General features: G+C 49.7%; 1 protein-coding gene across 4 annotated transcripts in view; it reads right to left on the minus strand.

Annotated features, from left to right (window-relative positions):
• MARCHF2 (membrane associated ring-CH-type finger 2) overlaps positions 1-14087 on the minus strand; it is a 36399-nt gene extending 22312 nt beyond the window's left edge. For all 4 annotated transcript variants that reach the window (XR_011049863.1, XR_011049862.1, XM_068420580.1 and 1 more), the window contains exons 1-2: positions 14018-14087; positions 952-1178 (exon numbers count right to left, since the gene is read on the minus strand). Coding sequence is in view for 2 of the 4 variants with exons in the window: in XM_068420580.1 (XP_068276681.1) it covers positions 952-1127 (176 nt within the window). In the remaining 2 variants the exon portion in view is untranslated. The remainder of the gene's footprint in view (positions 1-951; positions 1179-14017) is intronic.
• Positions 14088-16937: the final 2850 nt, after the last annotated feature.

The raw sequence follows: 16937 nt of genomic DNA on the forward strand, positions 1-16937 counted from the left end.
ACCCTGTTAGGTTTTTTTTTTTTTAACTCATAATCCCAGGCAGTTTCACCACACGATTTTTGCACCTCCACAAGTTTTAAGGCATTGCACAACTCCTCATCCAACCCATCTGTTGTCAGAGAGCAAACTCGGGTCCCCTCTCATTTTTATTGACCAGGTTTGCTAGATATAGCAATTACGTTTGCCTCAGTTCTCATCTAGCTCTCCTGCTTTCCTCCCCCACGTTTGCAGTCACCGCTTTCACACCTCATCAGTGTTTGGCCAAATTCACTGAAAAAAATAACAGCTGTTCAGACAGGATTGGAACACAAAATGTAACCGGTCTCTCTAGCTGGACTGAACAATCCTGCCAAGTGTCCTCTGCTCTGAAAGGTGCTTAAAATATATGATGAGAAGTCTCATGAGGAAGAGTCTGAGCAAGTGAAGCTGCCACACGTCCCCTCTAGCAATAGCTGGACACTGCAGTTCCTGCAACACAAACACCCTCCTCTCCCTGGGGCTGTAAATTGACATACGCCTTTACTCCACAACCATCTTGGCACAGGGCTGTGCTCCATTTTCAGCCCTTAAATCATCTCCACGAACAGCACGCTGCCCTTGTCAGCATGACATCCCACCTCTGCTGCTGCCCAGCAAGGACCTGGCAGAGGCACGTGGTCAGAGGCCACCTGTGCCATCTCACACTGGAGCGGCCACAGGCCTGTGGGCTTTTGATGAACACGCGAGTCCCAATCCACCAGCACATGCAACCGGCGTGAGCTCCCTCAAAGACAGCACAGGCCTGGGAAGCGTCTGTGTAGCAAGGATTTGCACTCAATATGAGCGGCCTGGCGAACTCCTTCACAAACAAGACACTGTTGTCTCCCTCCACCCCTAGAGCCACGAACAAAAGGGGAAAAAAAAAAAAAACAGACGCAGTCATCCCAAGCCCCCTCCCTGGAGCAGCCCTACCTCTGCGCGCCCAGTGCCTTGATCACCGTCGAGAGGAGCCGTCCATCCTTGGCGGTGACCTGCGTGACGTACTGTGGGCGACCGATGTCGGAGTCCTCCACTGACTTGGAGAGGGCGGCGCTTCCCGGGCAGTCGCACAGGGAGCCGGGGAGGTGGCAACAGTCGCCTGTCGTCATGGCAGCTCCGGGCCCCTCTGCTCCTGGGACGGCCACCGGCAGCACGGAGACCTGTGGGAACGGCACCGCGGTGAGAGCCCGGTACCCCAGACCCCCAGCCAGGGGCTCCCCCCCACCACCCTCCTCCAGCCCCGTGAGGGCTGTCAGCACCCCGGGACCCCAACAACCACAGGTTTTGCTAGTCTTCTGTCCCCTTTAATAGGCTTTGTGAAGCAGCCTTACCATAAAATCAAGGCTCCAAGTGTCCTACTTCCATAATTTAGCATCAGAATTGCAAATTTTCCTTTCCCAGAGAGAATTCCTGGTACACACCCTTTAACTTGATGAAGCCTTTCAAACTAAACATGCTGACGCAGAGATGGGGAAGGCAACCAGAAGCCCCATGGGCCTGTGTCGCTCTGGCTAGAGCTGTCCTGAAAACTTATGTTCACACCCTCTGTAAAAGTTGCAAAGTTTCACCTGAACACGGCACTTAAACCACTTTGCGTGGCTCAGTGCAGGGAGGCCCTTCTCTCAGCTGCACTCAGGTGCTTTCTGAGCCCTTGAAAGCCTGTCCACCAAACTCAAAAGGCTCCCCCCGGCCCCATCTTTGACTTTCCATTTTATTTCTTTCCAGAAATGCACGCTTTTCCGTTTCCACATCTCATGTGGTACATCCCAACAGCGAACGTGCGGGTATGAACCACCCAAAAGCTTTGAAAATACTCCCAGGGCTTCATGGAAAGGGCAGCGTGCCAGTTTACCTCCTTTCCCTTTCAACAGTTCAGATCGATTGTGATTTTTGTAAGAGCCACGTGCAAACAGCAAAGCAAACCATCATATTTCCAGCACCTCTGCAATTTACCCAGCAAAGAGAGCACAAGGAACAAGCAGCAAGTGCAAGAATCAGGGAGAAGATGCATAGAAAAAGCCCAACGTGACAAACAAGGAGCTGGCTCAGATAAGCCACGTGCAGATGGGAAAGCTCTCTGCCTTTGAAGGAAGGTAGCAGCTTGCCCAAGCTGCCAGCAGCAGCCATGTTCCTCCCTGGCAGGGGTTATCTCAATCCCAAAGACAGGCATGCTTTGCAGATTCAGAAAAAGCCCATTTTCTCCCATCTCCTTTAGCCTGGTCCCTAAGAGACAGCTGTGCAGAAATAAAGAGCTGGGGTTACAATTAGTCACAAGCTGAACACAAGCCAACAACATCGTACTGCTGGTAAAGACCAAAATCCTTGTGTCTGTAAACAGGACTGCCTTATGTAAGGCATGCACAGAAATCCCTGTGCACCAGTACTGCTGGGATCCTAGCTGGAACGGTGTCTCATCCTGGTGGCTGGATTTCAAGAGAGAAACAAACCCATAAAAGAAGTTCAAATGAAAGGAATGAAAAGGATAAAAGGTCTGGACTGGGGGCAGGGGGGAACTCACCCAAACAAAAATAACCCCAGCCCCAAAACTTACCAAAGAAGAAATACAAAAAGAATTAGCTTTGTTCAATCTCCATCTCCTGGAGGCAGAAGCAGGCAAACAAACCTTTGCCATCCCATCCAAGGAAATGCTTTTTTGTTTCAAGATCTTTGTGCACAACAGGAATCAAACATTCCCATGAAACTGCAGTTTCGTCAGGTTCAGCTAAGCCTAAATCAAACTAAAATAGCTAAAGAAAATAAGGGCTTGTTCCTGGTTGGAGGCTTGGCCAGACTACAGAGGAAGAAAACAAAAAGGCAGTACGAGAACATGATCATCGAAGCCCTGAAAACACTGATTCAGGTAAGCGCAAGTGTTCTTTTGGGTCTTGGAAATTAAGCAACTCTTACACAACTAAGGGCTTCATCTCTCAGGACAGCTCCCTTTCTGGTGAACATGTTCAGAGGAAGGGCACACTTCACTGGTGTCTCATCACCAGACGCCAACTTTGGTAGCACCCCCTCAAGTTACCGAATATTTTCTAATTTCTAGTAGAGAAGTTTCTGATCTCTTTCTTAAAGCTGCTCTTGATAACTATCTCTAATCTTTCCTCTGCCTCTGAACAGAAATAGGCTTGAGCTTGTGGGCAGGACAATCCCCATCGACACAAGTGGGATTCTTTCCATCAACGTAAAAATGAACTTAACAGACTCAGCATTGCCTTGACTCAGCCCCTCTCTCCACCTATGCAAAGAGCACACAGGGTTAGAGCCACTTTTCTTATTGCTCTCCTTTTTTTAAAAAAAAAAAAAGGCTACAAGCTCTCCAACTTTAAGGAGCAAAAAGTAAGATGATAAATGCTATTGGAATGACTTACGTCAGCTGTTTTGCAAGTTAAGGAGTTCTTTCAATTTTAAAAGCCTCTTACTGAACCAGGCATGAGAAGATATATGCTTTTAATAAAAAGGTCGGTTCCATTTGTTCAGCCAAAACATTGTTTATTTTTAAGTCCAGGGGAAAAAGGTCCATTTTGTGTATTGGAATAAAACTGCCCTCACTCCCTGTGTCCTGGGAGTATTTATACTGAGGCTCTTTGTGCTCCACATCTGACGGACAGAGGCAGCACCGTGCCCTTGCCCTGGCAGCCCTATTCAGGGCTGAAAGGGAATCACCACCCCGCCGTCTGTCAGGGAACGCACAGTTTTCCATTATAAGTTATTTAGCGTTTCCTTGCCACGGTCCATCCCAGGGTGGCACCTGAAGTCACTGCTTTAATATCTGACTCATGCCATTCAGCAAAAAAACAAAGGAAAAGCAGCAAGATTTTCATGGGTACAGTTAGTGAGGAAGTAACTGAAATCCAGAGATAACATCTGCACTGCACTCCAGTTCCAATTCCATACCCAGCTGAACATGAACCACAGTGTACAGCCAAGCCAGTCCCTTTCCTGGCTCCCTAAAGCTCAGCTCATCAACACACAGCCTTCTCTCGCAACTCTCAACAGCTCATCGAACCCAAACCCAACGGTATAGCAGAAACACCAAAAACTCAAGAGTCAGAATCAAGACCCAAACAGCTGGCTTCACCAACACACTGCTTTTTTTCTGGGCTGCTGTGATTCCTGAGCCCATTCCTTGGGGATACAATTCTTGTTCTCATTTTAAAAAAAAAAAAAAAGTCTCTGAGACATTAGGTTTATTATCAACATCCCCTCTGCTGCCGCAGTTAGACATGAGCAAATAAATCAGAAGTCTCTTCTCAGCAAGATTTTGTATCCTCAGCTTCTGAGCAGATCCAGGATATAAAGGGCCGAGTTTGTAGAGATTACTCAAATTGAAGACAAACAAACCCTGTTTGTGGAAAGTTGGCTCAGAAGAGCGAATTATGCACTGGGACTCCAGAACTCAAACACGTGCAGCGAGATGAGCCGGTTCCTTGAAGAGCAGCTAGTGATCTTTGCTGCTCCAAGGCAGGATCCTGTCCGCTACGGAGCTTCTGCAAAACACACCAGCAAAACATCCCCCTTGTCAGCCTTCAGGCATTGCAACAAGTTATGATGTGATCCAGTTTATATCATCCAAAGGGCAACAGGGGTTTCAAAGCTCCCTCAAATGACTGAGCAGCTCGAGACTGCAGAGATCAGGCTGGACAACTGCTCTCCATCCAGAAGACATACCCAGCAGGAACAAGCAGAAGACGAGGAGCTAAGGGGTCCCCCAGCTCTGTTCTGCATGTCTAGACTTTGCAGCCCGATAAGACAGTTATTTCTCACAGACAGAAACAGACAGGGAAACCACAGCAGGCCAGACGAATACCCTGATCAAAGCCACAAAAAGCCACAGTCAAGATGTGAAAGACATCAGGAAAGGCTAAGGCCAAATGATCACAGTAAGGGGGAGTTGTCAGGCACAGGTCATGGCTCCTCTGGGCTGATCATGGCCTGTCTACGTGATGAATATCTCAAGCAGTGTAAACCCTTGGAGCAATTCTGAGGCTTTGCTAGGATCCATAGCAAAGTGCAACTAGAACCAGCTCCACCTTCTTTGGGTGCAGCTCATATGCACCAGCTTCTGTACCGATTAGCTTCCCTGGAACATCTCTACCAAGCAAAAAAAAAAAAACCACCTCCTGGCAAGGCTGCCAGTGGCTAAGTCTGTTCCTCTCGCTGAGCAGCCCATTTCCCTGATGACCGTAACCAAGACGTGGCACCTCACTATAGTGTCACCACGAGATAACCAGGTTGTGGAGCCAACAGAACCCACCCATCTGTACAGAAGTACCTTTTTTTTTAAATTTAGCTAGTAACCCACTCACTGTGTGCAGCTCGCCAAAGCTCCCACTGCTGCTCACGCCAGCTGCCGTTTAACCCCCAGAACAAGGCCACCCAGCCTGCTTTCCAAATCATTTTAGCTAACTTGGGTATGCAGACACTGCGTTTTCTAATCATATGATCCTGAAAACGTCATCAGTGAGCTGAAGGTTTTCGGTTGCTAAAGGGCATTTCCAAACATCAATGCTTTCCTTTTCACCACGAGAACTGGATTTTCCAAATCCTGGGGCCCTATGATCATCTGAACACAAACTTCTTGAGGGAGACAAGTACAAAGAATTGCTTCCTTCACCACATCCAAGCACCTGTTCCCACACACTCTATCTCATCCAGCTAACGCACATCTTTCCCTGGCCCAAGTCCAATCCCAGGCCTGCAACACATCTTTCAGCACCCAGCTCTGCCTACCGCAGGTGGCCGCAGCGCCGAACCAGTATACCTGTAGCCCCCATGCTCTGGGACGCTGGCAGGGTACCCGGCTCCTATACATCATGGAGGGCAAGCTCTGGCCTCCAGACCCTTGCACCCCCAGCGATTACACACCCCGAGATACTGCCACCAAAGATATGCACGGGCCCAATGCGGTGAGGGGCCTGAAGTGCTCCCTGCTACAGTTAAAAGGTTGCATAAGTGGTTTAATCTAAAGAAAAAAAAAAAAACAACAACAACAAAAAACACAAGAACTGGTCCAAAACTGGCCCAGGGCTTTGTTTTTCAGTTTTGTTTGTTTAAACATACTCTCTGCTGAGGGTTGAAGACTGCAGCATTATTTTGTTCTTCAAAAAAAGTACATGATTTTGTATGTCAGCTATCTGAAGCCCAAAAGTTACCCTGCAGGTCTGCTGCATAACACCCTGAAAGTACCCGAAAAGGCAGCAACAGATCTGCCCACACTTGATCCATCCGCTGAAGATAGCGCTAAAGCTTCACAAGATGTGCCCTCAGACCCAGAGAAGGGAATTCTGCTATGAGACCTCACCGCAACTCTCGCATCGCCCAGGACTTGGGAAGAAACCTCTTGAGTTGTATGCTGAGAAGTCATCTGAATGCAACGGTCCTGCAAGTCAGGGTGCAACAAGCCCTGTCTGGTGAGAAAAGTGACACAGCATTTCATGACATATACCCCAACACTCCAAATAAGATCTGATGCCACACAGCAGCTTTTAAAGCATTTAAAAATTTAGTAGATAACACAGGAAAGCATTTCACTCCATACGCAGCTTCTCAATTTCCTGCCTTGCCTGCAACGTTTGGTTGACAGTCACAGTTAAAGGAGGTGTGGTAAAAACTTCAGCATTAACTTGCTCTTCAGACAGTGCCAGTGGAGCAATGCTGTGATCCAGAGAGTCATGGGACAGACCTGACCCTAGCACAAAACAACCCCCCCCCCCCCCCCAAACACAAAAAACAAAAAAAAACACCAAAAAAAAACACCCACACAACTCAAGCGACAACGTCCTGGGAGCTCGTGAACCTTCTAATAAAGCTTCACACCAGGAACCTCCTCCTACCCCTTTAACAGCAAAGCAGGCCCATGAAAGACCACTGCTGCTCAGGGCACCTGCCTCTTCCCTGGGGATGAATTTCACAGTTTATAAGATACTGCAAGTTTAACCCCGTAACACCCAGGAGGAGGTTAGACAGTACTAGGAAGCAGCTTCTTTGGACTCCCGTTTTTGTCTTATTTGTACATTATCTACCACTGTCAGGGACTCAACTCCGCTGCCCTCAAACTATTCCAATAACTCAACTCAGCAGCAGTGAAATAGTAACGCAAGCCCTCACTTACCAGGCCTCTGCTGGCACGAATGATCAAAACTTTTGCCACTATTTAGGCACATTCTAGCAGCTCTCCGAAGTCTTGATTATTTAGACTCATTTGCCATCAAGCCATAGTTTGTTTTCCAGACACATATGAAGAGACAGTCTTCCACAGAATGTGATTTACTCATTTTCTTCCAAACAGACACATTGCCAGGATCTGACTTCTATTCCCCATTGGTAAAAAAATATTGCAGTGAGCCTTTGTGATCAATACACTGTTGTTTTGCCTGCATGCACACACATCCCTCTTCTCCAAAACTTTCCGCATATTCGATCAACCTCTGCAGTAGCTGCACTTCGTCATTGTGTCTTGCAGCACTGGCAAACTAGTGACTGGCAAGGACGAAGCCCCTGTGCCATGCACCCTGCGGCTCTCAGGGGCTCCCACCGGGACTGAACCCTAATTTTCAAACAAGGCCATAGGGACGGGCCGCGTGTGAGCACAGCAGAGCTGCGACACAGCAGGGCACCTGTTACCCCAGATTTTGGAGTACCTATCATGCTGTTCACCCCCTTGTTTTTCAATCAAACTTTATTTTAGAAGAGCATTGCGTAACATGTAACAATACGTTACTCAATATTCAAAAAGAAGCAAAAGGTTCAAGTTTACTTGTTGAGAAAAAGATCAGTACAAAAATGAGAAGCCTAAAGGATGATTTTTTTTCTTGCTGCAAGCTGTACTTGGGAAAGATCAGGCCATGCATTACAGCTGGAGTGCCAAAATGAACAAAGTTATCTCAGATCTTCTGAGACTTGTTATCTGCCACAAGACCATATGAAAGGAAAGCTTACTGCACTTTAATTACCAACATCTGGAAAAACGAATTGCAACATTAGGAGAAAATTCTTTGCAGAGGGTATGTCCAACCAAAAATCAGCCATTCAGCCATTTTAATAACAAGTTTCATAAGGAAACAACTGAAAACCAGCTGGGACATGAGAAACACCTGCTGCGCTTCTGAATATTCAAAAGACATCAGCTTTTAGAGGTGAACAGCAGCACAATTCACTACATAATGCAACTATACAGACCCTCTGCCCACCTCCCTCTGCATTTTATCACTCTCTCTCTGCAGGGAAAGAGAAATGCATTAGTAAGACTTGAAAGTTTTACTGAAATCGTGAACCAGGGTGAAAAATATTGGTTATTATGCCCACAAAGCAATGCTTGGGGAAGTGCCCCATCAGTGGGGAAAACAACCATCCCACCACCGGCAAGCACATCCCTGCCCTGCTCCCACCTAGCAGTGCTGCCTCCTGAAGGCACCGGAGCCGCATGGCCTCTCATTTCTCTTTGCACCCGTGTCCTCTACCAAAATAACAGCAGCAACAATGCGAGAACACTTCTGCTTGCCAGACCCATCGCTTCAGAGAGCTCCCCTGTAAAGAGAGGCAGCATCTGCAGCAATGCCAAAGCTCAAGGGCTCCCCGGTCTTTGCAGTCACTTGCCAGGCGGTTTCAGTTTATTCAGAACAAATGGATTTTCCAGCTCTAGGTAATACATCAGGAAAAAAAAAACCCCAAACAACTTTAGTGTAACAGTAACGCATGCACCAGATTAAGACAGAAGCGCCCACACAACGTTGGACCAGTCAGTCCCTCAAAGGGCATTATTCAGAAGGATGCAAAACATTATTTCAGGATCGGGAATCCCATGCCAGGAAGAACTTGCATTCTCCTCCTCGGTTTATAAAGCACCATTTACACTGCTATACAAATAATAACGCTCTGCTTGGAGACAAACTGGAGCTGGGACAAACCGCCTGCCAGCACGCAGCAGCCCTGCCCACTCCAGCTGCTCAGAGCGGTGTGTGGCCGGCACACAACCACCGCTCGAAAGCAGGCAGCGTGCTGATCTTCAAACAGATATTTCATCTGAAATTTAACTGGCCAATTTATATTTTTCAACCTAGCTATTTCACTGTACAAATCTCTTTAGCATACTCAGTTTTCGAAGAGCTTTCCGGCAAAGGCACCACCACAGCCTTCAACCCTACCACCCATCTGCACCTGAAGAGCTCCAAAGTGGGCACCAACTGAGAGCATCCTCCTTCTCCATGGTCAGCCAAAGAAGAGCATTAGCTGATCCCAGCAGTGCCTCCCTTCTGCCCACACCTTACCACTACAAATTGCCTCCTCAATCCTGAAGGGAAACTTCACAATTGATAGCAGTGCTGCAAAATCCCAGTCTCTCTCCCAATTAAGTTTGCAATGTTCTGCTTAGGCTGCATTCCTAGCTCTTCCTGGGACACAGGCCTTGACTGATTTGTCTACAGGGAAGTAGAAGAAAAAATGGGAGCAAATAAAAGCTGAGAACAGTCCAGAATTGTAGTTTACCTTTTCCCTCCCACCACTCTCAAATCTAAACCCAAAGAGCTTTCAGCTGAAACAGGACTAAAGCTCTCAAAACTTCAAAGAAATAGGTGTTAAAGCCAAGACTGCAAGAGCCTGGTGCACTCGCCTATTTGCAGAGAAGTGCTTTAGAAACTAGGTTTGATTTGGTTTTATTTATATCTGCCAAGCCAGTACTGCTCCTTGCCCCTTGTTCCCTCTTTTTGGGAACAGCAGGAGAATGTCTCTTTCAGTCTATCACTGACTTCATGACGACTGATTAAAATTGCAAGAGCAGTTACAGCACGCCTGCCCTTAAGGTTAACCACACATAATCATCTTGTGTTATACCAGGAATTGAAAAGTTTAGTTAGAATTGCTACATAAAACCTGGAAGAATACTTACAGATGCCTATTTTGATTGAAAATGGGGACAAATCACAGATTCCAAACTGTAACACTGCTCATCCTAGAGACGTCCAGGGCAGGGAATGCATTTGCACGGCTGGCAGGTAGGAAGAGCTGCAGGTCAGCACAGCTCCTGTCGGGCTGTTCACTTTTCTAGAGGGTACAAAGGGTTCAGTCCCTGCCCCAAGATGCTTTGCCAGTCCACGCCTTCAGGATTTTGCCATTCTGCATTCTTCCATCAGTGCTTAGAGCTCTCACAACCTGGAACCATCACAGCTATGAAGAGACATATTCCACCACCAGGAAAGGTGGCCAAAACCACCCAGTAGCCCCTTCCCCACTTTTACACAGCAGGAGAAATAGCCGAGCTCCCTCCCAAACGCTCAGCCAGCGGGTAACCACCTCTCCCTGCAGAGCTGCATTTATTGCTGCGATGCTGATGAGCTAGAGCCGACCTGGCCTGACTACAGCAAACACGGCATGAAGACGACAGAGCGAGTGTGACAGCATCCTCCCCGGGGCACGGCACTGCTGCAGTCAGGGCTGGGAGGAGAACGAGACCAGGCTCAGAGAGGTGGACAACCTGCTGTTCACGTGCATGACATGAACTGTCTCAATAAGCCACAAGCTGTGCCTCAGCACAGATTAATCTGTTCTTTTAGCACCAGAGAAAGCTATTTTACATGAACTTCATGGAAACTACTTGCCTGCCCTTCACATTGATTTGCTGCTGTGCTCATTTCCTTCACGTAGAAGTGACCCACGGCTTTATTTTTCATACGGCTTGTCTTTTACATCACAGAGACCATGCCTGTTTCTTACTAACTTAGAAGCGGTTAGTGGGTTTTCAAGGGGACAAATGTAAGTAAACAGAGATCATTTCTCTCTCATGGGAAGGGTTTGAGCTAAGAGCATGCAGAAGCATAAGTTAATCAGCGTAAATCAGACTGGGGAGCAGAAAAGACACACTGGTTATGAACTTTAATCTGGAGGGGGAAAAAAAAAAACAACAGTTTAGAAAACGGAAACTCTGCAATCTCCAAATATGCAAAGCTGAGTCAAAATCAAGTTGGGGAAAAATAAACTCATCCTGTAGTTTACAGTTCAGGATGCCTGACTCCTCCCTTCAACTTCTAAGAAAGGGTTCTGTGTTTTTCAGTGTAAAAAGCCAAGGTATTTTGAACAATAGTAAAAAAAGCCCCTAAATGCACATTTTACTTTGCATCTCTGCCTGCAGAATTACTACAAAGTCACATCCTGAGGACCTGCAGCAGTCCCTCAGGACTCACAGAGCCACAGAGCCTCAACTTGCCCAGCTTGTGCTGGATGCATTTTGGGTTGATTTCGGTCGTGTTGTTTAAAGGAATCTATGCTAACTTCCTCCCAGGGAAACATCGTGTCCTGCACTTGTTTGATCCGGGCCAGCATCAATAACCTAGCATGGGAAAGCCCCTCTCCCAGCATCCATTAAGGCAAGAACTCTGTCAGAAGCCGTTTACAATTAGTACATTTATAATACTGCTCATCTGCATGGCCTCCTTGGCGTCCAGTGTGGGGTGACCTCACTCTGCAGCTTTAGTGCAATTCCACAGCAAAAAAAGGGCAGCCAAACATATCAGAAACAAGAAACCATTAGTTCCAATGCCTTTTTTTTTTTTTTTCTATTTCCATTTAAAAACTGCCTGTGGTGTTAATTAGCTAACCACACACAGACAGTCCAGGTTTTACAGCTGGTATTTAATGTCCATGGTATACACATTAAGCTCACACTTGGCTGTTTCCTGGGCCACCTGGGCCACTCCTGGCAAAGTTAAGACTTCCTTACTGATGGAGGCTGCCCGCAACGCTCCACTGGGCATGCCTGGGGGTAGTCAGACCTTGCGTCCTCAACTGGAGTTATTAAATCCACTGTTACAGTGCATGTGACAAAGGGATTCTTCAGTCCCAGCTCCTTTCCCTTCAAGCCTCTGTTTCTGAAGGGTGACATACCATCACAGTTTCAAATGCACCTGGAAAACCAGGGCTCTTCTAGCCCTCCAAACGCTCTCCCCTGCAGCTGTCTCCATAATCCTTTGGAGATGCAAAAAAGTATTCAAACACTTAAGCCCTGGAAAGACAAGGCTAACATCCAGCTGTTAAAAGGATTATTCTGTGCATGTGTGAGCTTGGCAGCTGAGCAGGGTTATACGTCCCCATGAGCAGGGTGCATAAAGGGGACTGGCCATGGCCATCGGAGCTGACCTACCGCAGAGGCATCACAGGCACGCTTGACAAGAATCCAGAAAAAGGTCAAGAAAGTGCTAGAAACTGTATCAGAAGGGAAACACACAGAGATAAATGCTTGCTGGAAGGAGAGCGGAGCAAGAGAATGAGAGTCCCAAGGAAAATGAGGGACAGCAACAGGGAGGGTTGAGAGGGAGATACAAACAGTCCCTTGAGAATGAGCAAATAAAGCACACAGGGTGGGATTTGAAGCACATCCCCACTGACAGATCATCACACACACATCATGGCAGGGAAGCCTCATCTCTGGACACTGCGGAGACGGTGTGCTGAATACAAACAAGCCTGATGAAAAGCCAGAGCTGCTCTGGCTAACCCCGGCACGTCCAGTTAGTCATCATCAACACTGACTTCAGAGACACCCCACCTATCTGCTCATAAAACCTGAGCTTTGCACAGCTTCCTCTGAGAGGACAAGTCACACAACACCCGAACTCTCATCGGGGCAGCAGCATCGTATAGCGCAGATGCGTCACTCCACGTTGAGGCGAGCACCGTTTCTGTGGGAACTAACAGTGCAGGCAATTGCACAGATAAGCGAGATAATCTCAGTCAAAGGCCATCACACAGCTTTTTGGTTTTTAATCTTGGTCTCCCCATCAGATAGAGAACATACTCATATAAAAAAGGCAAATGTTTGAGACTGTGAGAAAAGTACCTTCAATGTCACAATCGTCTTCCTGTCCATGAGCCACAGGCTCATCCCTCGGACAAACCCCACAAACAAGTAGTTTTGGTCTCCGTCACTAGCAGTTAAGTTGTCTCAAGAAAACTGGTTTAAGATGACATAGAGAGATTTACAGGTCTCACTTTAAAAAACATCCATCACAAACTCTAAGCTTATGCCACAGAAGAAGGCAGCTGGTGCTCCAACACCCAACTGTAGCAAGTTCTTCAGTTCTGCTGTGACACTGAACTCTTGGGAAATCTCTGTAACAAGCTCTACAAGGCAGTGCCTTCCCTATTGTGCCACACAGCGCTCAGTAGGTCAAAAATACACATTAGAACAAGAGCCTGTAGCACTCCAAAAGACGAGAAAAACAGGCAGAGGAGCCCACTTGCACAGAAATCTTTTCCTAGTAACTCCTTACACCCGTGGAAACAGAACCTGATGCACAGGCGCAACAAACCGCTGCTCCAGACCTCCAGGCCCCCCACACTGCTCTCCCAGGTTATGTTTCTACGCAACACCCCAGCTGCCCCCGCGGGGGATGGCTGCCAGCCCGCTCCACTCCTCGGCCGGGCCGGGGCCGCGGCTCTGCCGCCAGCAGCCGCGGGGCACGGCAGGGCCGGCGCTCAGCCCCGCTCGGGGCACCGCGCTGCAGCCGGGCGCTCCATGAAGCAGTCCAGCAGCTGGGGACAGCCTCACACGGCAACGCGGGGCCGGCACCGGGGCCGCCGCCAGCTGCTCCTGCGGGACCGGCCACGGCGCTCCCGGGCAGGCGGCGGCGGGAGCGCGGCCCGGTCAGCCGCCCGCCCCGAGGCCCCACAGCGCAGGGCGTCCCCAGGCCCGGCTCTGGCATCCCAGCACGGGCGGCGGGACGCGGCCAGACACCGGGACACCGAGGACCCCCCGGCGGCGGGGGCACCGGGAGGGCTCTCGGGCCTCCACCCCCGAGGCGGCCAGACCGCGGCCCGGCCGCCTCGGCCCGCAGGGGACGCCGCCGCCGCAGCCCCGCACCGGAGGGCGGCCCCGCACCGGAGGGCAGCCCGGCCCCGAACGAGCCGCTAGGTCGGCCCCGGGTCGGCGGTCGCTGGCCCCGGGTCGGCGGTCGCTGCCCCCGGCGCCCGCCGGCGCCGCCCCGTCCCCCCTCCCTCCCGGTACCTGCGGTCCCGGCGCCCGCGGCCCCTCAGCGCGCCGCGCGCCGCCCCATCGCTGGCTCCTGCGGCCTCCAGGCACCGCCCACCGCGACCGCCCGCCCTCACAGTGCCGCCGCAGCCACCCGCCAATCCCCGCACCGCGCTGTGCGGACGCCAGCGCCGGCCCATCCAATGAGCTGCGCGGAACCCGGCCGGCGTCGCAACGCGACCTCGCTGGCAACAGGCGCTGGCCAATAGTGCCCCTGCATGGCGGCCGCGCCCCGCCCCCCGGCCAACGGCACGCGCGCCCCGCCCCGGCCCCGCCCCGCCGCCCCAGGCCCCGCCCCGGCCCCCGGCGCCTCAGGGTTCCCCGGCAGCGCGGGGCGGGGTGCGGCCCCTCGGCCCCACCCGAGGCTTCGGGAGACCGGCGGGAGCGCGGGGAGGCGGTGCGGCGGTGCCGTGACCCGGCGGTGCCGCCTCCCCTCGGGCCGCAGCTGGACGGGCAGCGCCCCCGGGGAGGGCCCGACGCGGCCTCGGGCCCCTCTCCGCTGCCGCAGCCCCGCGCCTCGGCCGGGCCCGCACCCGCCTGACCCGGACTAGCAGTAGCCTGAGCCCCCAGACCGGACTCCTCCGTCCCCCGGGACACGGTGGTGTGCCCCCGCCTCCGTGGGCTCCCCAGGAGCGGTGACCAGAGCGGGCAGAGGCCGCTCTCGCTGCCAGGCCGGATGCGGAGGGCACCGGGGACCCCTCCAGCAGCTAACGCCGTGTCCCGAAGCGATGGGAAGAGCCCTCTCAAGGACATCTGCTCCCGGGGGCAGGGGATACCGGGGGTGATTTCACTCCTGGCTCTGGACTCCCGGTCCCCGCAGGGGCACAGCCCCAGGCGCGGACACCCTTGCCTGTGGCTGGCATCAGGCAGCGCTTGGGCTTTGGAGCAGGTGAGGTACCAGGTCCAAAATTATGTTCCCACCTTATTCTACAGTTGTGTTTGGAACAGAACTTTGCACACGCAGGATGATTTGGCAATCTTTATATCCACAATACATCATAACCATGCACAAAAATCAAGTGAGGTGTATATTTACAAAGTGAATTGCACTTAACACAGGAACCAGGAATAAAAGTAAAATTAAGGAACCTCTCTTCTGGGTTGCATAAAGGTCTAGTGCTATTTATAGCCTACAAAGCCTGATAGACAACACTACCGTGCATTATCTGACCAGTTTAAAATAAGAATTACTGTTACTTATTGAAACAGTGCAGCCCTGGAGATACTTATGGAAACATTCCATTAATCACCATTTAAACTTTATTATCTATTAAGACTCTATTAAGAGTCTGCAAGTCAAGAGAATCCCACCTCAGCCCTGACTCACTGTATTTTACTTGAAGGACAGTTAGTCTTCACCTCTAATTGACTGATTTTTCTTTTCTTATTTGAAATTCAGGCCCCTACCTTTAATACTGTTTTTCCTATTTTTTTATGAAGGAAAAAGGCCTCCCTAAGTGACCGAGTCACTTCCTTAGGGTCTTTTTTGTTCTACAGAGTCCAGAACCTGTAAGCAAGTTCTTCCTTCATGCTTGGAAGGGAAACGATCACCAAGCACAGGTAAGACTCAACCATTAACAGCTCACAAACAGATCCCATCGTCACTTCCGGAACAGCACAGCATGCAGGAATCAAAGCATAGGAAAGCAAAAATACCTACTGTATATTTTCCCGAGCAGCTTTTAGTAAGTGACCTACTCAAATAAAAGGCACAGACCAATCCTTACCATCCTGGCATGTCCAGCTGAGACAGTTCTCTCCTGTTCCCACAAGAATACCCTGTTACCAGCCTTTCCACATACTGTGGGGTCATGACAAGTGACCTAACAGAACAGCACCCAAACAGGGGCAATCTCTAGGATGCAGGAGTCTTTCTACTGCTTCTAACCTGCTAGAAGTGCCAAGAAGCAGCCACAGGGGGAAGAAGGGATCAGAGTGCCTTTTCCTTCTACCGAATTTTGATGGCCTCCGCAGCACACACAAAAATCTCTTAACAAAGCAGCAAGCAGTTACTCATCAACTTGATTTTTACATTTATACAAGCATAGAGCTTTAAAACTTTCCTATGAAACGAACTTTCTTGTCCTGTGCAGGCTACAGACAAGCTCGTGGTGGAGATCCCAGACTTTAACTCGCCTAGTCTGTAAGCATCTGACTCAATATGAAGAAAAGAAGTTAGATTGAGGTGGTCTACTCAATGGATTTATTTTACCAATTTCTTGTTTGTGTGCTCACCACAAAATCATTTTTATAGGTGAATTTTGGCCTTTACTCTCCCCATAATTAACAGGGTAGTTAGCAGAAAAGACTCCTGTCTAATTCTGCATTGGAGGACCTGTTCTAAATATCAGCAGAAGCCTTCAACTGAGGTTTATGTTACTGACACTGGGTGGTAAGTGCCCACTGCTTTTTAGTGTTATTTTTCAATAGTTAAATGAAAGTCATCCTCAACATCCAAGTAAAGCAAGTATAGCACACACTCCTTCTTTCACAGGCAGCCTTCCTGCCATCAGGAGTTTTACATAAGCCAAATTCTGCCCTCAAACCTCTTACGGCAGATGGAAGAGCGCTGGAACCTCTTCTATTTTCCTGACAGTAATACTGAGAGACACAGAGCCAGCGAAGCTGCAGCATGAAGCAGTCCAGGTGAGGTTACATTTAACTGTTATTTTCATATCAGGAAAGCATGGTTAAGGAGTCTGGCCTATTGCAGAGCTTCTTTGGATGTCAGATAGCTCTTCAACAGTTCAAGCTTCCCCAGGATTCCTCCAAGTCTTCCTCTCTGCAATTTCAGTAGCCATCACCAACAGTGGGCTGGGTTGTAGTTACAGTTTCTGAAGAGTGCACAATGCCTTCAGCAGGACACCAAGGTACTCAAGATCAAAAGCACTTTCCC

The sequence above is a fragment of the Nyctibius grandis genome, chromosome 31 (genome assembly GCF_013368605.1).
Source record: "Nyctibius grandis isolate bNycGra1 chromosome 31, bNycGra1.pri, whole genome shotgun sequence".
Taxonomy (NCBI): domain Eukaryota; kingdom Metazoa; phylum Chordata; class Aves; order Nyctibiiformes; family Nyctibiidae; genus Nyctibius; species Nyctibius grandis.